This window comes from Acinonyx jubatus, chromosome E4 (assembly GCF_027475565.1).
Source record: "Acinonyx jubatus isolate Ajub_Pintada_27869175 chromosome E4, VMU_Ajub_asm_v1.0, whole genome shotgun sequence".
NCBI lineage: Eukaryota > Metazoa > Chordata > Mammalia > Carnivora > Felidae > Acinonyx > Acinonyx jubatus.
In genome coordinates, this window is record NC_069395.1 from 68,406,892 (window position 1) to 68,429,500 (window position 22,609).

General features: G+C 49.5%; 2 protein-coding genes and 1 long non-coding RNA gene across 39 annotated transcripts in view; 1 reads left to right on the forward strand and 2 right to left on the reverse strand.

Annotated features, from left to right (window-relative positions):
- The window catches only part of LOC106984159 (ankyrin repeat domain-containing protein 26-like), a 197,336-nt gene that overhangs the window by 119,773 nt on the left and 54,954 nt on the right, over positions 1 to 22,609 (reverse strand). The window lies entirely within an intron of this gene.
- LOC106988430 (small G protein signaling modulator 1-like) lies at positions 1,780 to 20,796 on the reverse strand. Of its 26 annotated transcripts, none has more exons than XR_008292972.1 (10): positions 16,338 to 19,746; positions 15,231 to 15,383; positions 14,209 to 14,304; positions 11,897 to 11,964; positions 11,471 to 11,616; positions 11,206 to 11,337; positions 7,166 to 7,227; positions 6,675 to 6,699; positions 6,028 to 6,089; positions 1,780 to 5,561 (listed from the first exon to the last, which is right to left on the reverse strand). XR_008292972.1 is itself a non-coding variant. In XM_053208887.1 (4 exons), the coding sequence occupies exons 1-4, from the start codon at positions 14,292 to 14,294 to the stop codon at positions 11,062 to 11,064; spliced, it is 576 nt and encodes a 191-aa protein (XP_053064862.1). In that variant the 5' UTR covers positions 14,295 to 15,213; the 3' UTR covers positions 10,935 to 11,061. The 26 variants fall into 26 exon arrangements, 2 of the variants coding, with proteins under 2 accessions (XP_053064862.1, XP_026901984.2); XR_008292971.1 differs by having other exon boundaries at positions 1,780 to 4,950; positions 5,537 to 5,561; positions 6,675 to 7,227; positions 16,338 to 19,741; XR_008292967.1 differs by having other exon boundaries at positions 1,780 to 4,950; positions 5,537 to 5,561; positions 6,547 to 7,227; positions 16,338 to 19,740.
- Positions 9,300 to 11,193, forward strand: LOC128312953 (uncharacterized). Its single transcript, XR_008292973.1, has 3 exons — positions 9,300 to 10,551; positions 10,835 to 10,854; positions 11,003 to 11,193. It is a non-coding gene; the product is annotated as an uncharacterized LOC128312953 (long non-coding RNA).

The window sequence follows — 22,609 nt, forward strand, 5'->3', positions numbered from 1 at the left end:
TTTTCTGCCTGGTTTTGGACAAGAAATTTACTAACCTCTCTTCAGACAGGCTGCGTGCAGAGGTGACTAAACTCACTTTACAAGTTTGGATTAAATGGACAATTGCCAGTTAAGTGCTTGGGACACGTGGGCGAGCATGGGGTGGGGGGGGGTTGTGTTCTTTGGAAGAACCTGGGAGACTGTACAATGAACGTGCCAGGAGGGCAGGGACACCACAGCACTACTGTGTATCCCATGTCCCCAGTAGAGACATCCAGCCCCTAGACATCTGTGCTTTAAGGAAAACAAAAGGCAGGCACACAACGTAGAACTGAGAAAAGAATGCCCATGATAGAGGCTGACTGGTACTGGCACAAAAACACTCAGATCAATGGAACAGAATAGAGAACCCAGAAATGGACCCACAAACGTATGGCCAACTAATCTGCGACAAAGCAGGAAAGAATACCCAATGGAATAAAGACAGTCTCTTCAGCAAGTAGTGCTGGGAAAACCGGACAGCGACATGCAGAAGAATGAACCTGGACCACTTTCTTACACCAGACACAGAAGACAGAGTTTGGGATTGGCTGTGGCAATGGGGGGGGGGGGGTGACAGCTGTGGTGACAGTGGTCCTAGCATGGACCTCAGAGCTGCATGGAGGCTCAGGCCTGCTGAGTGAGGTCGTGACCCAGTAATGCGGGGCCAGGCCTCCACACGTTTAGTGACAACAGGACAAGCACCTTGCGAGGACCGTAGGCAAATACTACTTCTGTGACTGTGGCCTGGAATGAACGCTGTGTCATCTTGTCCTTCTTAGGAGGCAGCCGCTGTCTCATGCATTTCTGTGAGTGACGTTGCCTTCCTCAGGACTCGCAACCTGCTGCTTCCCTTCTATCTCCCGTGATCAGTGTCCTTTCCCTCCTCCTGTCACCTCCACCGACCAGATTGTGGTGTCACCTGGGTGGAGGGGGGGAACGATCACGGGTGTACTGCCAGCCTCCCTAACCACCGTTGATCAAGGAACCAATGCAGCCAACCCCCCTGGGATACCTGCCACAGGCCTGGGGTTGTGCTGGGCCCTGTCAGAGAGAAAGGCAACCACTGCCACACACAGAGTGTCTGTCCTGTGCCTGGGGCGACCTTAGGTACTTGGAGATACTTAATCCTCAGAACCCTGTACCTTTCGTAGCCCCCAAGAGGATAAACATGAAATTAAAAGTACTTGGTCCAAATTCCCCTAATCCACAAGCAGCGTGACAGGGGTTCTATAGTAGGTGAAGCCACATGAACACTGTCCCTGCCAGCCTTTGCCTGAGCCCTGGAAAGACTGGGGGGAGACCCCGGGCAGGCCTGAACGAAGGTCACAGGATGGGCCAGGACCGTGTGGCTGGAGCAGCAGGTGGTGACAGGGGCAGGGACTCCTGTCTGCTGCTCGGAGTCTCTGGGCCTGGTCAGTCTCAGGAGAGAGCTCAGTGGGGCCATGAGAGCCAGGGTGTGTGGCCAGCCCAGCAGCCTTCACACAGGCTTCTAGAATTCCCGCCAACCAGGGAGGGTCTCAGGGCAGCTGCACACAGGCCTCTCTCACAGGGACTCACATGTGCAGGATTTATTCTGATCCTGAGAGAAATGTGCTCCAGGGTGCACCTCCCACCTCACTTCTGCAGGAGGCTGAGAGGGTACATTTTCTGTGATGCCCACTCCGGGAGCATCCTTTCACCCAGGGGCAAGGCTAAGGGTGTCCCGGCAGGTGCTGGTCTGAGACCTGAAGGTGCATCCCTTCATCCCCACATCCCCAGCCTCCGGCTCACATGGTAGCACTCGGTCTCCAGTTGAAGTATGTGTGACAGTGTATCTCCCCAGACTTCTTCTGTCACAGGTCATACCAAACCCAATGTAGTAACTTCCCTGTTCAATTCGCAAAACGTGCAAACCAAATGTAATTGAGGCTTTGATGCTCGGTGGAGGAGAAGCAGAAAAGAGCTGGTCTTGGGGGAAAGATAATCTTGAAGAGCAAAACACACTTGAAGCCCACACACAGTATCTCCTACTGTTATGACACTGACATATGAAAAACAGAACAAAACAAAGCTTCACACATATTTCCTCCTTCTCTCGATTTCATACCCCATTCCTCAGTCTCCAAAGCAGCAGGGATATTCAACTGCTTCAATGTTTAACTTCATTTACGTTAATTAACTTAAGCAGAAGCAGGCACATCTGATCAGTGGCTGCTCCCCTGGATGGCGCAGTTAGGGACACTGGTGTATGGATTTCTGTAGAATATGGTCACGGTGATGCACGACATTATGCATTTGTCAAAATTCATAGAATGTCAAAGCACAAAGAGTGAATTTCAATGGAAGCTGCGACTTTAATTTAATGAAAACGTATCATTATGATTTTGCTAATTTTACCAAAGGTACTACACTCGTGTTAGATGTTATCAATTGGGGAAACTGGAGGGGTAGAATATGGGAACTTTCTACATTATCTGTTCAACTCTTACATTCATCTAAACCTCCTGTTCTAAATCATGCCTATTGAGGTTTTTAAAAATCTGTAAACACTGTTTCAGGAAGAGATCTATTAGAGCCAATGTTCACAAGTCAGCTGAAGGTCTATACAACAGCGAGAGATGTTGTTTAGTGTAAAACATGTGCCCAATCTGGAGTTAGAAACGTATCTTGACTTCTATACACTTACAGCACAACTGATTGCCTTGATCATTCCCCTTTGCATACAGAAGAATACGGTTTAGATTTTATGGTTTTCTATTAAATATGGGACACTGACTAAAGTAGAATCCTTCTTCTTCAATGAGCTTAATGAGTGAATTTCCACATACCTCAGTGGGGTCATTTATAGAGTCCCCCCTGTTGTTTGCCAGATGTGGAGTTTTCTGAAGCACTGCCTGGTGCCAGTTGATATGCTTGACCTCAGGGGAACATTTCTTCTTCTTCATTCTTGAAACAAGATCCTGGGAAATGCACTGCAATAGACAGAACTGTTGACACCTTGCTGTAGAAGTCCATAGGGAAATCAGCGATAATGTATTCACAATTAATCTTTTGATTCCATTATTTGCCAGCTGACCAGCAGAGCCTCGTGAAGCCAAGCTGGACATCTGGAGATTGTGCAGTTGGGTGTACGCTTAGGACACCCAACAGACAGATCTTGTGAGCAAATAGCTTTATTTCCCTGAGGCATTGTAGAAGCACAGCAAGTACATAGTCCATGACTGACGGCCTGGGTCAAAACTCTGCTTAGAAGCTCCACGTACCTGAGAAGGTTGTATAGGCCCCTCTGTGACTTGTTTCTCTGTTCTGAGATACTGTAATGTTAATAGGGCCTAATTTTGAGTATTAAGTTGTGAGCTCAAAATGACTAAACACAAGTAAACTCTTCAGAACAAGAAGTGGTGTTTCATAACTTCCCTTGGTGTTCAATCACTGAGCAAGGTAGACCCTTGGTAGTGGTTGAATCCAGAGAGGGGATGTGGCTGGCTCCACAGCAGGGGGGGATATAAGCTTCCTGTTAGCCTTTATATGGAGAGATGCTCTACAGCTCAAAGAGAGTATCTGTGATCTCCTGGTTTCTGTGTCAGCCCTGTTGAGGTGGGAGGCGGCAGAGCAGGGCCTGTCATCTGTATTTTACAGTGGGGGCGTTCAAATCTAGAGAGAAAAAGTGATTCGCCAAAAGTCACTACACTGTTGAGTTGGGTGTTCAAGACAGAAATTTAGCTGGTTCCCTGGAGAGAGAGATCTCTGAACACCTGAAATCATGCCCTGTACCCCTAACCAGGGGCCCCTCAGTCTCTTCCTCAAATCCTCCCGCCCCATTTTCTGTGAAGGAGACAGTTGATGCCTTGCAGGAGGTGCCTGAGCCAAGAGAAAAACCCAGATCCTAACTCAGTCTCCCATCTCTCGGTTTCAATCCTCGACCCAAAACACAATACAGTTGCCCCCAAGTGAAGCCCCTCTGAAGGATGAGGGGAAGCCCAACGTGGGCCATCCTTCTCCGGCATCTTCACACCATCAGCCATCTCACGTGGTGCCTTCCAGGTGACCAGTTGAACACCCTCAGTGACCAGGGTTGTTTGGCTCCCAAGCTGACCCAGAAGCCAGGACATTCCAAACCAATGGTCACATGATGGCTCTGCTAAGAATTAGCTTCCCTTCAACTGACCAGCTCTGGCTGAGCAGGTATTGTGAAGTAATTGGGAAACTGGCCACCTGGGCTGGTGCTTTGGTGGCTTCATAAATTGTCTGTGGCCTTCCATGTCTCACTGGCTATTGACTGAAGTGTCTAAGCTGCATGGACTAAGCCTAGACTTGGCTGAGAATGAACACAGGGCTGTTCTGGCTCTGAGTATCCACTTTCCCTGCTCCTTCCTTCATCCCTCAGATCCAGTTTCTACGGACTCATCATCCTTTTGATGAGTCTACACCCTTTTGTGGCAGGGGACAGAGCCTCATCTTCTCTGGGAGGGCCCTCCCCATAACCACATCCTAGATACCCCCTGAATACCCCCAAATAGCACACAGTGCTCGAGTCAAAGGTCCCCAAAAGCAAATGAATAGGATGCCTATCAGGAGTTGTTTTTTCCTGGGGATGTGTCTCTCAAGACCACTTAGGGTGCCGACTACAAAATTCCTCACCCAAGCAAGAAAAATTGCTACTCAGGAAAAGATCCTATGACACTGTTTATTAGCAGGATTGGCATTGCCAGCAGTTAATGTCCTCTTTATCAAGTTACGGTTGGCAAGAGACAACCACTCACCAATCTCCCTACCAGGGAATGTAATGCTATCATGTAAAATGTACGTTGTCCTAGGTCACCGAATATGACTGGAGATACTCTAAGTAATCAACTTGTCTTCCATAGGCAAAGACAGGCAAGTTCACCTCAGCAACACCTTGGTGTCTTCTTACACAAACGGCCCACACTCTTTCCTCCTTAGGGACACCTAGAAGGAAACAGAATATACGTCAGTACATTGTTGGCACTGCTCAAGAATAGCTCTGGACTGTTCTTTAACATGAACATGGGCCAGAGGATATGGAGGCTTTGCCTCCATGCAATGAATGTTACTGATGAGCCACGCTCAGCAATAATCCTTACAGTGTGCAGTATGAGGAGTTTGAGAATGTAAACATGAGTCTTGTCAAGTGTCCATGGCCCACACGTATCTACTGGGGAAAACACCTCTCTCTCTCAGTCACCTCACTCTCTCACGAGTGTGTCTCATATTCTGTGTGTTTCCCTTTCCCTCAATTTCTGTCTCTCTCAAACACACACGCGCATGCACACACACACACACACACACACACACATACAAAACACAGTGAATACATTGTCTTCCTCACACTCTAAATAAACATGCACACAGGTTTTCCCCTGGGAAATCTGTCTTTTCTCCAAACCCTCAAGCCTCTGTCCTACAGGGAACCTGGAGTCAGGGTAGCTCTCTAGACTGATGCCAGCAGGAATATCCCAACTTCCTGACCATTTAGATTATTTCATCAGCAGGGGACTGATTCCAAAATACATACCATATTCCATTGCTCCCATGGCGACCTGAATGTAGAGACAAGAAACCCCATCAGGGTAAGATCATGATGAACACGCATTGCACTGCTCTTTGGTTCTCCTCTTGATTTTCGGGAACCAGATGCACACAGTGCTCGAGTCAAAGGTCTCCAAAAGCAAAAGAATACGATGGCTATCAGGAGTTGTTTTTTCCTGGGCATGTGTCTCTCAAGACCACTTAGGATGCCGACGACAAAATTCTTCACCCAAGCAGGACAAATTGCTGCTGACGCAAAAGTCCTAGGACACTGTTTATTACCAGGTTTGGCACAGCCAGTGGTTAATGTCCCCCTGACCAAGGTGACAGTTGGCAAGAGAAAACCACTCACCACTGTCCCCATCAGGGAAAGTAACAGGATCATCGAAAATGTAGACTGTCCTATTGACAACAGAAGTTGATTGGAAAGACCCTAAGAAAGCACTTGTGTTCCTCAAGGAAAGACGAGAAGCTCACCTCAGCAACAGCCTGGCGACTCATGACAGGAAGGGACCGCTGCTTTTCCTACTTAGGGACACCTAGAAGGACACAGAATACGTGTCAGTACCTTGTTGGTGCTGCTCAAGAATAACTCAGGGACTGTTCCGTGCTATGAACATGGGCCAGAGCATGTGGAGGCTTTGGTTACCTGCATGGACTGAATGTTACTGCTGAGCCACGCTCAGCAGTATTCCTTGAAATGTGCAGTAGTATGAGCAAGTTTTTGAGAATATAGACATTGGTTATTCTGCAGTGTCACTGGCGCATCTCTCCTGGGGAAGGACACATCTCTCGCTGTCTCTCCTCTCTCCCTGTCTCTCTAATGAATGCGTGTGTCCCATTCTCTTAGTGTGTTTTCCTGGCTCCTTCCCTGTCCCTCAGTTTCTGTCTCTCTCAAACATACACACACACACAAGCACAGTGAATACACTGTCTTCCTCACACTGTACACATGGACATAGGTTTTCCCCTGGGAAATCTGTCTTTTCTCCATACCCTCAAGCCTCTTTCCTACAAGGAACCTGGAGTCAGGGTAGCTCTCTAGACTGATGCCAGCAGGAATGCCCCATGTTGCTGAATATATGCAGTCTTTCATCAGGAGAGACAGATTCCAAAACGCATACCATTTTCCATTGCTCTCACGACGACCTGAATGCACAGGAAAGAAACCCCATCAGGGTCAGATCATGATGAACACGCATCGCACTGCTCTTTGGTTCTCCTCTTGACTTTAGGAAACCAGATGGCACACAGTGCTTGCGTCAAAGGTCTCCAAAAGCTAATGAAATAGGTGCCTGTCAGGAGTTCTTTTTCCTGGGCATGTGTCTCTCAAGACCACTTAGGATGTCGACGACAAAATTCTTCACCCAAGCAGGACCAATTGCTGCTGACGCAAAAGTCCTAGGACACTGTTTATTACCAGGTTTGGCACAGCCAGTGGTTAATGTCCCCCTGACCAAGGTGACAGTTGGCAAGAGGCAACCACTCACCACTGTCCCCATCAGGGAAAGTAACAGGATCATCGAAAATGTAGACTGTCCTATTGACAACAGAAGTTGATTGGAAAGACCCTAAGAAAGCACTTGTGTTCCTCAAGGAAAGACGAGAAGCTCACCTCAGCAACAGCCTGGCGACTCATGACAGGAAGGGACCGCTGCTTTTCCTACTTAGGGACACCTAGAAGGACACAGAATACGTGTCAGTACCTTGTTGGTGCTGCTCAAGAATAACTCGGGGACTGTTCCTTGCTATGAACATGGGCCAGAGCATGTGGAGGCTCTCTCTGCCCCTGCCCCCGCTTGCACTCTGCCTCTCAAGATAAAATAAAGACATAAAAAATTAAAATAAATAGATAAACGTCTTATTTATTTATCGTGTGTGTGTGTGTGACAGAGAGAGGGGAGAAGGGGAGAAGGTGACGGGGAGAGAGAATCCCCGGAAGGCTCCATGCTGCCAGCGCAGAGCCCAACGCAGGGTGTGAGCTCACAAACCATGGGAGCATGACCTGAGCTGGAATCAAGTCGGACACTTACCTGACTCAGCCACCCAGGTGCCCCAACACCACCCTCTCCTTAACAGGAGCCATTTATCTGGCATCATTTTGGCCAGTCTTAAGGGAGAACAAGAGGGCAGCCGAGTTCTATGCCCATCCACAGACGTCATCCTGAATCTCCTCCTCCAAACACCCACACCATACTCGCTGCCCGGCAGCCTGACCCTCTGTGTTCCCCATGAGCCTGCAGAACTTCTCACCGGCTCCCTCTGCTTTATCCCAAGTGGGGTGTGGCGGGGGGGGGTCCTCTCCAAGCCTCACAAATACAGGACGCAAATTCCCCTCAACGACATGTGGAGATGGACAGCCAACATTCACTGAGCACCCAGTGTATACCAAGCCTGTCTCAGCTTTACCCACACTGTCTCAAGTTAGCCACTCATGCCTGCAGCCCCATGACGGAGCACTGCTGCCCTGGGTCATGAACATTTTCCATGTTTTCCTGTACCTGAAGTGTGGATGTATCTTACAGCAGGTGGCATCTCACCATCGTGACACAGTGGTCACTGCCTGACCTCCTGCAAACTCGGTCCTAGCTGTTCCTATGTTGTGACTTCACATGCGGAGAACAGGTGCTATTTTAAGCGTCTTCAGAAAGATTAGACTGTGAGTCATCTTCGACTTAAAAGGGTTTTGTGGATGCAGAAACACGGGCAGCAGAGAAGTAGAGCACTGATTTGATATTGGCAAAGGAGACACATTATTCACCACTACAGCCATGCCCACAATTCCAGATGGCCTTGCAGAGCAACAACCAAGGACATGCACTTGTGAGAAACGCTGGGCCTCCTACACTCCTGATCATAGATCAGCAAGCTTTTTGTATAAAGGGTCAGACGGGGAGTAATTTTGGTGCTGTGAGACATACAGACTCAGCTGCGACCACTCAACTCCGTCGTTACAGCGTGAAAGCAGCCATACACGATAGGTAATGGGCATGGCTCTGTTACAATAAAACTTTATTTGCAAAAACAGGTGGCGCGCTGCATTGGGCCCATGGGTTATAGTGTATTGACCCCTTCTTTGGATGGAACAGTAAACAGTATTTGGGGGTGCTTGGGTGGCTCAGTTCAGTTAAGTGTCTGACGCTTGATTTCGGCTCAGGTCACGATCCCAGGATCATGGGATCAAACCGCACATTAGGCTCTGTGCTGGGCACGGAGCCTCCTTGGGATTCATATTCTCTCTCTCTCTCTCTCTCTCCCTCCCTCCCTCCCTCCCTCCCTCCCTCTCTCTCTCTCTGTGTGCAAGTGCACATGCTCTCTCTCTCTCACAAAGAAAAAAAAAGGAAAACAGTATTTACTAGAAAAATACAAGCAGTGATGACTCTAAGTCAAAAGTGATACAGAAAATTAAACCCTGAAATGTGAAGAAATTCTAGGACTGTCTTAACTAATGAATGTCAGTTATAAGTTCCCTTATGCATAGTTAAAAAAGCAACGTATGATTTAAAAAAACCCTTTTACTTTTTTTTTTAAAGTTTATTTATTTACTTCGAGAGAGAGAGAGTGAGCTGGGAGGGGGCAGAGAGAGAGAGGGAGAGACAGAATCCAAAGCAGGCTCCACACTGCCAGCCTAGAGCCTGATGCAGGGCTCGATCCCACAGACCACAAGATCATGACCTGAGCCAAAATCCAGAGTCGGACACTCAACCACCTGAGTCACCCAGGCACCCCTAAAAAACAAAAAAAAAAAACAAACAAACTCCTTTTATCCAAATCAAAGAGCTCAAAGAGCTCTTTCAAAAAGTTTCAAATAAAATTTCCACGTAATGAGAAAACATTTTCTAGAACTTAGTATCGTTTTTTTACTTCCTGATGGTTATGTTTAAAAACGGAGCATCTTAAATCCATAGCTTCTTAGATCTGAGGAGATAGGATCTTGTACCCATTGTGATGTGGACATTAAGGCTCACAGGGAGAAGTGACTCGCTCGGGGTCACCCTGTGATCACAAGTGTGACCACAGAGCTAGAACGACTGGCAGCTTCCTCTGCCTCCTCCCAGCTGAGCCCAAACACCACACTGATCCACACAGTCTCAGGAAGGGAAAGGCAGAGGGGTATCTACTCCATGAGGGTAGGGGTTTCGTGTGCCTGGCTCACCACCCATCTCTGGGGCTTGCACCAGCCAGGCCTAGAGGTGATTGATAAATGATTCAACTCCCACATCAGGCAGCCTGAATTCAAAGCATGACTCTGCCACTTACTCCCCCCTGTGCACATCTCAGCGTTATCATCTTGGATGATACTACTTGCATCAAATAGTTGCTGGGAGGTTAAATGAGTTAATATAGTTAAAAGCACTTATCATGGTGCTTGACACAAAGAAAGCACTCCATAAATATCAACTGTGAAGGGGGCGCTGGGGTGGTTCAGTTGGTTGAGCATCTGACTTCAGCTCAGGTTGAGATCTCACAACTCGTGAGTTCGACTCCGCATTGGGCTCTCTGCTGTCAGGGTGAAGCTCACTTTGGATCCTTTGTCCCCCTCTTTATGCCCCTCCCCATGCATGTTCTCTCAGAAAAATAAACATCTAAAAAATATATCAGCCATGAAGATACTTATCCTGATATCCCAAACATCCAGCACAAGGAAAGTTCAGTATAAGTACTTGCTGAATGAGTGAGTGATAACAAAAGAGAATGGATGGATGGACAGCTAGGTGGACAGGTGGGTGGAGAGATGGACTGGAAAATAAATGGATAATTAAATAGATGGATGGACAAATGGATGGATGCAGGTAAAGATGGGTGGATGGATGGATGGGTAGATGGAAGTAAACATGGGTAGGAAGATGGATGGATGGGTGGATGGATGGGTGGATAGAAGATGTAAAGATGAGTGGATGGATGGATGGATGATGTAAAAAAGGATGGATGAATGGATGGGTGGGTGGATGGAAGTAAACATGGGTAGGAAGATGGATGGATGGGTGGGTGGATGGATGGGTGGGTAATGGATGGATGGATGGATGGATGGATGGATGGGTGGGTGGATGGATGGATGGATGGGTGGGTGGGTGGGTGGATGGATGGGTGGGTGGGTGGGTGGGTGGGTGGATGGATGGATGGATGGATGGATGAATGGATGGAAGTAAACATGGGTAGGAAGATGGATGGATGGATGGATGGGTGGGTGCATGGATGGATGGATGGGTGGATGGATACATTGATGGATAGGTAGATGGATGGATGGAAGTAAACATGGGTAGGAAGACGGATGGATGGGTAGATGGATGGATGGATGGGTGGGTAGAAGTAAAGATAGGTAGGTGGGTGAATGGATGGATGGATGGATGGATGGATGGATGGAAGTAAACATGGGTAGGAAGATGGATGGATGGGTGGATGGATGGATGGGTGGGTGGATGGATGAGTGGATGGATAGATGGATGGATAGGTAGAAGTAAAGATAGGTAGATGGGTGAATGGATGGGCAGATGGATAGAAGCAATGCTGTCATATGGAGGAATGGATGGAGAGATGGAGATGTGGACAGATGCATGGATGAATGGATGAACAACCTGGAACCAGAGGGAACTCCTCCTGTATAACTGGAAGCCAGACCCCCTGTGGAAGATCTGGGTCCCAGATATCTCTCACCGGCTGAACCAGAACATTGTTCTTGCCATAGAGGAGCGTGGCCCGGGAGTTCTGGTGCAGGGACTCAACACAGTCACGGGCAGAAAGGGATGGTCGGTCGTCCATGCTGCCACTTGAATGTCTCTTCTGGATCTGGAAGGGTGAGGGGAGGTGGAGGGTGAGGCCTGCGGTGACCCTCAATGTCCCACTCCATTCTCCACCTCCACACCAAGTCTGGCACTCAGCCCAACTCCCTCCCAGGGCCCCAGAGCCCACCCCTACTCACACAGAGGGCTGGACGCTTGGTGGGTGAGTCCTGCCACAGGTGCGAGCTGTGGATGCGGTGCCTCTGGACAAGCTCGTCGGCCGAGGGGTCAGTCCAGAAGTGATCTGCAGTCTTCATCTTGGTGTACTCCAGGGCACGGGGCCCCACTGTGGAGCATACAGGGGCTGGGAATCCATAGCCCTGCAAGTCCACCCTCCTGTCTACCCCCAGATGGGCCACCAACTTCACTGCCTCTCCCCTCCAGCCAGTGAATATGCCCCAGGGACCTGCTAAGGAGAGTCCAGCACAAGAGCCTGAGAGCAAGAGCCAGGGAACAGGTAAGTTTTGATGGAGAAGGCTAGAGGGAAATGAGAGAGGCCCTTAGGAGGTGCACCAGTGAGCCAAGATCAGAGATCCAGATGAAGCTCAGAGCCCTGGACCACTTACCCAACAAAGACGCAACGATGGGGCCATCCACCGGGTCCATCTGGAGGGCTTCCTTCTCATAGTATTTACTAGCAAGAGAAAAGGACAGGCAGGTCTGGATGGGAACCAGCAGAGGGCGCACACTTGACACTCACCTGATGCTTAAGAGCAGACTGAGTTCAGCCTCCCTCTTGTTACCCAGTTAACGCTGTAAGCCTCAAATGTCCCATCTGTAAAATGGGGGTAATAAAAACATATATCCTAGGGCCATCAGAAGGACTTTAGAGGGGCACCTGTGTGGTTCAGTTAAGTGTCTGACTCTTGATCTCAGCTCAGGTCTTGATCTCAGGGTCGTGAGTTCACGCCTCACGTAGAGCTCCACGCTGGGTGTGAAGCTTACTTAAATTAAAAAAAAAGGGGGACTTTTGAAAGAGACAACAGATGTGGGCACTTAGTACCATGCTTGGCACGTAACTGCTTAATACATGGCTGTGATACAGCCTTAATGAGAGTAACGGGAATAATAATTAGAAGGCTGCTTCTGGCTGCTTCTATCAGCTTCTATCACATCTTCCATTTCAGGCGCCAAGTGGCTTGGGAGCTCAGATGATGTCAGCTCTTCTAATATTATTGAGGCAATAGAAGGCTTTCTAGCTGTGGTGTGTACGGAAAAGCTGTATTAACAGGACATCCTGCGCGGATAACTATGTGGATGACGCTGGCCTGACGTGCTCGCAAGCGCCCCCTGGCTTCTGGCTCTTCAAAATAACTTGTCATATGGGCAAGACAATGTTTGTGCCGAGTGTTTTCGGGTTTTGCTTCTTTGTTTGAGTTGTTGTGTAGTGCCTTCTAATTCTCTGCCAACTCCTACAAGCTAGGAACCGAATTTTAGAGTTGGAAAGGACCTTGTTCTACCTTCCCAAGGGATGTCAGGCTCAGAGAGGGTAAGTGACTTCTTGGAGGCCACACAGCAGGTGGATGCAAGCTATACCCAGCCGGCTTGGGTGTTCCCATCCTACAGCAGGGGCCAAAGAACACAGGATCTGCAGCGAGGCAGACTGCGTGGGAGCCCAGGTCGGCCAATCCCACTCTCACTGTGTGTCCCTGGGCATGTGACGACTACCCTCTCTGAGCTTTAGTGTCCTCAGCTATAAAATGACAAGAATGACAGAACCCACCTGCCCAGGTTGTTGGGAGGATTAAATATTGACCTGCTTTTACAGCAACAGCACAGACTCTGACACCAGGGAGTTCTTGCTAAGGGGTGGCAACATCACTGTAATTTGACCCCAGAGGAATCGTCTATCCCCCAGGATACTGGCTGAAGCCGAATGGACATGCTCTGTGCATTCTCAGCAGCAAGTTTATCCATTTTGGTGTCAGATCTGAAGGCAAAACTTCAAGACACTTTCCACTCTGCCACTCAGTCTCTATGCTGAAAACCAGCACTGTTGCATGATCATAAACCCTGGAAATAGTACCTTAAAAACTAGCAGGTGGGACTGGGGGCAAGATGTGACCATCGAGGGTAGCTCGAGGGAGCTTCTTTGGGGTGGTAGGTTTCATTGGAACAGTTCTGTGTCGTGACTGTGGTGTTGGTTATACAGAAATACAGACTGTATTTATACTAGGAGTATAATACATATACATATGTAATTTGTATTAAATAGTTAAATAATACATATTTAAATGTATTTATACTGAATTTAACTATGCTAAAATTCCATAGAACTAGACAGAAAAAAAATGAGTGTAAGTAAAAACTAGTGAAATCCAAATAAAGCATGTAGTTTAGTTAACAGTACTGTACCAATGTCAATTTCCTGTTTTGGTATTTGTACTATGGTTATGTAGGATGTTATCACTGAGGGCAGGCGAGAACTCTTTGTGCTAATGCTACAACTTCTATGCGAATCAAAAAAATAAGAAGTTTAGACACAAAAAATAAAGAGATAGTTTGGCATTGCTGCTCAAATAAATTACTCATTCCTTCTACCGACTCATTCAGCAGAAAACACAAGGTCATATGCCAAAGGCAACAGCTACAGAGGCCCGCACCCATGCGAGGGCACGGGGCAGAGACGTATCACATTTTACTAGAAGGTGAAGAGATTAATTGGACTCCAGAGCCTGGATTTCTTCCAATTTGTCTCCTGCCTCCTGGCTTTGCACCTGCTATTCCCTTGGCTGGGAACACTCTTTTCCCTACCCACTTCACCTGGTTAATGCCTACATGCCCTTCGAACTCATGAGTAACTGCCATGTCTTCCAGGATTCTTTTCCGGACCACCCAGAGGAAATTAAACACCACCCACCTGACTTGGAATACTCACCACATATTACCACAATTACTATTTTCCTGTTTTCCCTGCAACGATGTGAGGTTCGTGAGAGGAAGGACTCTGCTCTCTCCTTTCATATATATTTTCCTAGCAAACAGGCAAAGAATAAAAGGTAATCATAATACCCACTGCACGTGAAGATGTGGTTAAACAGGCACTTTCATATCCCGAGAGATGAGGAGATTCTCAGATATTTCCCTCATCGTCTTTTCTCTTTCCCACTCTCCCTGTCTATCTCTGTCTCCCCATCTGTCTATGGCTGGAAGGAGTGTTAGCCATGAAGAGTCTCAGGTTATACAAAAGCCCACATTCTTCACTGGCTCCTCTGTGCTCTTAGCATAATATCCAAGCTCTTAACATGACACTTAAGACCACTGTATCTCCAACATCTCGGTTAGTGCCTGGCACATGGTAGGTGCCCAGTAAATAGTTACTGGATGAATGAACGCATGGATAAATGCTTGCCAAGAGTACTCATAGTCTAAAACCTTTACACCAGGTTAATCTGAGCTAGAAGAGAAAATGTAAAAAAAAAAAGGATCATACATTTCCAAAACACTGTGTAAAAAAAAAGCATCATACATTTCCAAAACACTGTGTACTCACTAACTCCCCTTCTCCCCTCTTCTCCCGAATGGCAACAATCCCTGTCCCATTTATTAAAAGAGCGGCAGAGACACAGAGAAGCTACATGACTCTTCTAGGACCACAGTTAGCAAGCGGACTGTAGGCTTCATTCATGGGAGGAAAAAGATCCCTAAGATTGCAAGATCCTTGTTCCTCATTCCAAATTTGAAGATCCTATATTAGCAGGAAGCACCTGAATAGTCCCAGGTTCTAAGCTGGGCTCATTTAGAGGCAAACATCCAGAAGGCCTTTATCTAATTGCTTTCAAATCAAGTGCACGTCAACAGGAGAGAAAAGAAAGTTGCTTTGTGCCATAGGGTGCAGTTCCCAAAATGGGAAGAAGGTGGCGCCAGAGCACGCCACGGCGGCTGCTCTTTCTCACTCACCTGCTGTTTTCCACCAGGTAATGCACAATTTTGTCCAGGACCTTCTCAAACAAAGCAGTGCGGATCCACAGGTGCTTGATGGCAAGTGGGGACGGGCTGGGCAGCTTCGGCAGCTTCCGCACATTCTCCTGGAGGCCCTGAATCTGGTTTCGCCTTCAAGACCAGTACAGAAGGAGGAGGAATATTCGCAAAAAAGGAGATCCAACAGGACCAATGTGCAAACAGCAAAATGCCCAACCTCTCTAGGGGATGAAGGAACGGCGACTAAAACAACAACAAAAGCCCACATTGCTCCTGGCAAGTGGGTGACGTGTTGAAAAAACGATAACACCCAGTGAGTGTGAAGTTGCGATAAAACAGACACCTTCATATACTGTTGACGGGCAAGCCAGATTCTCATAGCGACCCTTCTCTTCATCTCTCTCTCTCATTCCCTCTCTCCCCGTCCCTCTCTCATGAATGAGCGATTGCATGAATGAAATGAATGGCTCTCCCTTACCACCTGGCATGGGTATCTCTAATTCCTCCATGAGAAAGCCATTCCCGATATTATGGAAGGCCCATGGAAATCGCTCCCTTTCGGAAGTTATCAGCAAACACTTGGGAATTTAGCATACGGACTGGAAGGCACCTTGAAGACCCAGTGGCTGAGGAGTCTGACTCCGAAAGGGAGGCGGTGACGCTAAGTCCACAGCCTTGCCCGTCCCACAGTTCTGGCCAGCAGCTCTGGGCTGGCACAGCCTGCAAGGGAGGGAAAGGACCATCTCCCGCCCGCTGAGGAGGAGTGATCACCCACGGCACACACAGCATGTGCGCCTCTCTCTCCCTTCTCTTGCCCGTCACACACACGGCGAATCAATCCACGCATTCTTTCCCGTCTTCGAAGCCCAATCACGGCTCCGGAATCTTTCACAACAAGGTCCTGTGGGCGGCTGCTAGCACCAACGGGAGCTGAAACCTCTTTGCCGGCCCTGACCAGGCTCCAGACCGCGGCTCTGGCGTAGAGTCAAACTGTGCGGTCGGGACTCTGGTGGGAGGTTCTCACGTACATGCTCTCAGGCCCTGAGCCCCCACCCCCCCACGCCCCAGGAAATCAGCCCTCCAGACCTGTGAGTGAAGTCACCGTTCCCCTTGTTGCCTCAATGTCAGCATCTGGTCCATGCAGATGGAGACCACAGTAGTTTCATTAAACTTGGTCTTCCTGCATTCGGAATGGGTTTGGCTAACAGCAGACACTTACTCATTCAACAATCATTTCTTGAGCATTTTACCAGGTGCTGGGCACTGTCCAGACACTGGGGACAAAATGGGGAATAACAGATTTTAGTGGCCTGTTCTCATGGAGTTCAGAGCCAAGGAGGAGAGATAGACAACAATCAAGTGAAAAGTACACAAAGGAATGAATAATTGCAGGTGGTGATAACCACAGGAGAGAAAATAAGCAGTGATATGTAAGAGAAATGGGGTGAGGGTTGGAGTTTCCCCTTAACTGGGGGAAGGCCTGAATGATGACCAGGCACCAGCCCTGGAAGGTGAGGCGTGTGAACCGGGTGGTAGGTAGAGCATGTGCAAAGGCCCCGGGGTAGGAAAGAGTCTGGCGGGTTTGAGGAGCGAAAGCAGAGTGCAGACAGTGCCAGGAGGTGCGGGTTCTGGCAGAGCTCAGGGAGGAGCCTGGACTGTCCCCTGAGGCAACGCTCCAGCCCATACCCCAGGCTCCGCACTCACACGCTCTCGATCGGCCGTTCCAGGTCCTGCACCTTGCGGCTCAGCTCTTTGGCCGGTGGGAAGTTCTTGCCCACTTTCACGAAGAGAGCTGCAATCTTGTTGCTGCACAGAAAGCCAGCCGCCCGCCGCCGCAGCCCATGCAGGACGCAGGCCTCTGCAGCCGCTGCAGGGACACAATGGTCAGCAGGCCCTGCCCTACCCGTGCTCCCCAGCACCCAGCCCAGCTCAGGTCTTCAGCCACACAGAGGCGCCTTGGAGAGTGGGGCGCCCCAGAATCGCAAAATCCACGAAAGCATCAAAGGAAAATCACGTACGTCTGTCTGCCTTCCACTCCCTCAAAGGGGAGCAGGAGAGCTTAGCAGTGAACCTGTGTTTGCTGCCCAAGGTCAGACTGTCTGTGTTCACATCCTCTCCCAGACACTAACCGGCTGCGTGACCTTGGGCAATGACTTCCTCTCTCTGTGTCTCAGTATCCTCATCTGTGAAATGGGAAAGTACGAACAGGCATCTGACACGGTTGCAGCAAGCGAGGTGGGGAAAATGCATGGCAAGCGCTTCACATGGTTCGGCACACAGTGAGCGCTTCAGGGCCGTTAGCTACTACTCCTGTCAGTGAGGGAGGGGAGGCTGACCACACGACTGGTGGGCTTTATCTGGGCTGAAGAATCACATGATCGGCACCACCATTGTGACTCCAGGAACAGCCAACATTATGGATCCCGTTCCAGCTCTGCCACAGCCAAGGAAGAAAGGAACGCCATCTCCAGTTCTCAGATGTGGAAACTGAGGCCCTAAGAGGGGAACTGAATTGCCCAGGGCCACCCAGACGAGCTGGGATCCAAAGCCAGGTCTGAGCCCAAGGTGTGCTCACAGCACTTGTGCCGCCACAAAGGATCTGAAGAGAGGACTGTCATCATCTTCCCATGTCTGTGTTTCCCCTGGACACCCCGCCCAGCCCTGCTCAGAGCAGGAGACCTGGGCAGTAGCCTGGGCTCTATCACTAACTTGCTGTGCGACCTCAGGCAAATCGCTTTCCCTCTCTGGGCCTTAGTGTCCCCCCCCACCCCCCTCCCCCCCGGGAAACAGTCCCTGTGCAGGCCATTCGGATGGCCCCAGTCTTATTTCTGGTACTTTCAGCAGCGCTTTATTGAGTATTTTCTTATCTTCTGTCTTACACCGCAGACTGGGAGGGAGCTCACTCTGGTGTATCATATGAGCATAATCGATGTTCATGGAAAAACTGAGCATCTTATAAGGGCTACTCCTTATTGGGTATCTGCTGGGTGTGAGACCAGTGTTAAGGTTTACCTTACCTAATCCTTGTGGAAAAAACCCAAGCAGTGAGAGTGCTAGTTACTGTGACTCCACAGGAGGAATACTCCAGCAGCCTGAGGGTTAAGAGCCTGGCCCAGGTTATGTTGCACACAAGGAGAAATACCGAGAGGTTTGGTGCAATTGCTTGTCTTGGTTTGTTTTTGTTGGCAATTATTTGACTTTTTTCAAAACCTTATGATTATACTTTCTCTTTTAGGAGGCTCCACGCCCAACGTGGGGCTGGAACTCACAACGTTGAGCTCCAGAGTCACGTGCTCCACTGAATGAGCCAGCCAGCTGCCCCAGCGATTACGTGGCTTTGAACGGATGCCCACCCTACTGCCTAATCTGCCCATGGGTTTAATATATTCTGGGTGAGCATCTCGGAAATATCTTCATTTTTGCTTGCACACACTACACTTTGGTTTAGACTGCAATAAGTTAATTAACTGTTCAAGCACTGGAGACATGCCTTGCGTCTTTCTGACAATGGCTCATGAGGCACAATGGAGCAGAGACACCACAGGGAGCCCCTGCAGGCCTCACCCTGCAGTGACATCACCCTTCCTCCCTCATCCAAACACTGGGGTTGGAGGTAGAGAATCATGATTTTTATCCCGTTCTGTTCCTCTAAATCTTCAACGGGTGAGCATGGTCGCACACTCTGAAGTATGCCTATTATTTTCTTTGCAAATAGAGATGTCCAGGATAAAAAAAAAAAATTAGGCATATATACATTCTCACATTAACATTTATGCGTATATACACATGTACATATGCAGACGTATATATATATATATATACACACCTATATATACACATACAAGTATATAAACACACACACACACACATATACATGTAATTTAAATAAACACATCTCACTTTAAAAAGAAATCTGGGGGCGCCTGGGTGGCTCAGTTGGTTAAGCGTCCGACTTCGGCTCAGGTCACGATCTCATGGTTCATGGGTTCGGTGCCCGCATCAGGCTCTGCGCTGACAGCGTAGAGCCTGCTTGAGATTCTCTCTCTGTGTCTCTCTTCCTCTCTCTCTCTGCCCTCCCTCTGCCCACACACTCTCTCTCCAAATAAACTTTTTTTTTTTTTTTTTTTTTTTGCCAAGGTCACCCAACAAACAAACGGCAGAGGAGGGATTCGAACCCAGGTCTGCCTGGCTGCAAAGGGGCTAACCTGACAGCAGTGGGCTCCCAGGTCACGGCACGTGCTCGATGGGTAGTGCCTCCAGCCATCTGGATGAAGCTGAGGGCCGACCAGGTCTCCTCGCTCTGGCCTCTCCTCGGGGCCAAGAGCGCGAGAGGGGAGATACAGCACGTCCTCCGTTGCGAGACACTCCAGTCATGGAATGAAAAGGTTTTCAGGCAGAAAGAAACATCCCTGCTTATACATACACATGGATTAGAAGCTGAACCCTGACTGTGTGGACACGTAAAACATGTGTCTGCAGCCATTGTGGAAGGACAGTAAGAACCTGGCAGCACGGTTACTTCTAGAATCTTGTGAGCACAGCTGGTTCAAGGACACAAGTCAAGCTCCGAGCCCTGGGCCTGCCTCCTCTGCTGAGCCAGCTGGACATGATCCCTTAGCATGGATCAATGGCTCCCGATTCCCTATGTCTTTAAAGCCCATCCATCCTCCCCCTTCATTTGGCAACAGCCACAGGCAGGGTGAGGAAAGGGTGCAGAGTCTGTTGTCAGATGCGAGACCAACGTCACTAGGGGGATGGGTAGCCATGAACTGAGCCCACAGGAGGGGAAGACAGTCCCTCCAGCGTCAGCAGTGACTTACTCTTGCTGGGTACACAGGCCATTCTTCCTTTCTTCTCTCGGCTTCTCCGTGGTTCCAAATTCCCTCACGGAGCCCCCCGGGAATCCAAAAATAACTTCAGAGTCACAAAGTCAAAACACGGTATGAGAACCCTGGCACAAAGACGCCACTCCCCCAAGGCAGCCCACAGAGAAAGAAGCCCCTTTCCAGGTCAGGGTCCACGGACTCACCACAGAAGATGATGTGGCTGCTGCCCTCATGGACGAACTTCCGTGTGGCTGCCTCCTCCATGATCTGCTTCACCTAGAAGGGCAGAGGCAGTTGGACGGGGAGACCCAAACGCGACCCAGGGTGCGGTCATCCCCAAGGGCTGTGTCGTCCTTCCTGGCCCTATGAGGCCATCTGGGGTTCTTTGATAACTTCTCTCCTTCCATGCCCTCCTCATGGCGCCTTCTGTAAGTCTGAGGCCTGGGGCCTGTGAGAGCATCATGTTTTACTAAATTATTTCTTCAGGCTCTCTGCGTGGCTGGTTCTTCTCAGGTGTCACACGAAATGTCATCTTCCTTGAGCCCCTTATCTGACACAGCCCTCCCCTGACACCACTCACACCTCGTTACAGTCCCTTCTGGGTACATATGCTATCCCTGTCCTGTTTACTTGCTTACTATTACTTTCTTCTAAGATATAAATTCCCTGAGGCCAGGGCCTCACCTATCTTGTTCACTTCTGTATCCATGGAGACCAAAACAGTGGTCTCCATGGCACATAGCAGGTGCTCAATAAATATTTTTGGAAGCAAGGAGGGGAAGGAAGGAAGGAAGGAAGGAAGGAAGGAAGGAAGGAAGGAAGGAAGGAAGGAAGGGGAACAAGTATATAAAAGAATCAAGAAGGTATAGTGATAAATCAGGCCTGGAATCTAGCATCTCTGGGTTCCAATCCCTGCTCAGGCACCTCCCAGTTGGGTCCGTGACCTCCATTTGGGAAACCAAGGCTCAGCAAAGTGAAGCAAACTTGCCCAGAGAAGTAAAGCTGGCCCAGAGCAGACACCGAATTCCAGGCTGTCTGACTCCCTGGGGGTGTGTTTTCCTACTATCCTCACACGCTCAACAAATCTTTTTTGAGCGCCCCTGATGCACCAGGAGTGAGGGACACAGTGCTGAAAGGGCAGCCGTGCCTCTGCTCACAGAGATGACTCTCCAGTGGCCTGAACACCCTTCTGCTTTGCTGGATTCTGGCCCCCGGTCTGCCCAGCCCCCAGTCACCATGGGGCTTTAGCCATGCATGTCTTCTCTCTAGAGGCTCAGTTTCCCCACCTTGAGGTTGAGGAGGCCAAGAGAGATGACCTCAAAGGCCGGTCCCAGCTCTACATCACCAGGGCTGCGACATGGGGTAACAGGAGCAGTTCTGAATCCAACCCATCCATGAGCAGCCACTCCCTTCCTGGCTGCCCCGTGACCTACTCGGCCTCAGCCAGGCCAGCTCAGCAGTGCACCCACCGGAGAGCGATCGCAGGCTCTCCCATGCCCCTCTCCCCTTCCTTGCGGATGCCTCCTGGAGGGGAAAACAGAACTCAGAGCATCCCTGGCCATGCCCTGCAGTGTCTGCCCCACACAACCGAGTCAGCACTCGCCCCGTGAACAGCGCTGACCTCTGAGCTCAGCGAGCTCTAAGCTGGGCTTCGCCAGCGGCATTTCCAAGTCTGAAAACTATCTAGCCAAAGCCCTGGAACCGGCCCTGTTTACAGGTGTGGAAACTTGAGGGTCGGGAGGCAAACTGGCCTACTGAAGGCCACAAAGCTAGGAAGCCATGGCTGGACTTTTGGCTTAGGACGTTTTTTTCCCCCATCTCAGCTCCAGCTGCCATATCCTGGCCACTGTGGCTACTGATTGTATTTCCACAGTCAAATCACATCACCTCTCTGAACCTTAGTTTTCTCGCGGGTGAAGGGCGTACAGGAACAGCACCTGCCTCATGGGGCTACGGGAAGACTGAACAGGGTAACGCACACCATGTGCTGAGCACAGAGCCTGGCGCACAGGGTGCCTGCAGTGTTACTTGCCTAAAACCTCACCTGGTCTCTCTCTTCTGGCTGAAACAGTAACCTGTTCAGGAGAATAAAATTCCCCTGCTTCAAGGGTCCCCACAGTGGCTGCTCTCGAACACCCATCAGATTGATAAGCACAGAGCCCGACGCGGGGCTTGAACCCATGACTGTGAGATCACGACCTGAGCCTTAAGACACTCTTTTTTTAAAAAACGCTTATATATTTTTGGAGAGACAGAGCACGAGTGGGGGAGGGACAGGGAGAGAGGGAGGCACAGAATCCGAAGCAGGTTCCAGGCTCTAAGCTGTCAGCACAAAGCCCAACGTGGGGCTTGAACTCACGAACCATGAGATCATGACGTGAGCCAAAGTCGGTCCCTCGACTGACTGAGCCACCCAGGTGCCCCCATAAGAGACTCTTAAATTCGGAGAACAAACTGAAGGTTGCTGGAGGGGAAGTGGGTGGGGGGATGGGCTAAATGGGTGATGGGCATTAAGGAGGGCGCTTGTTGGGA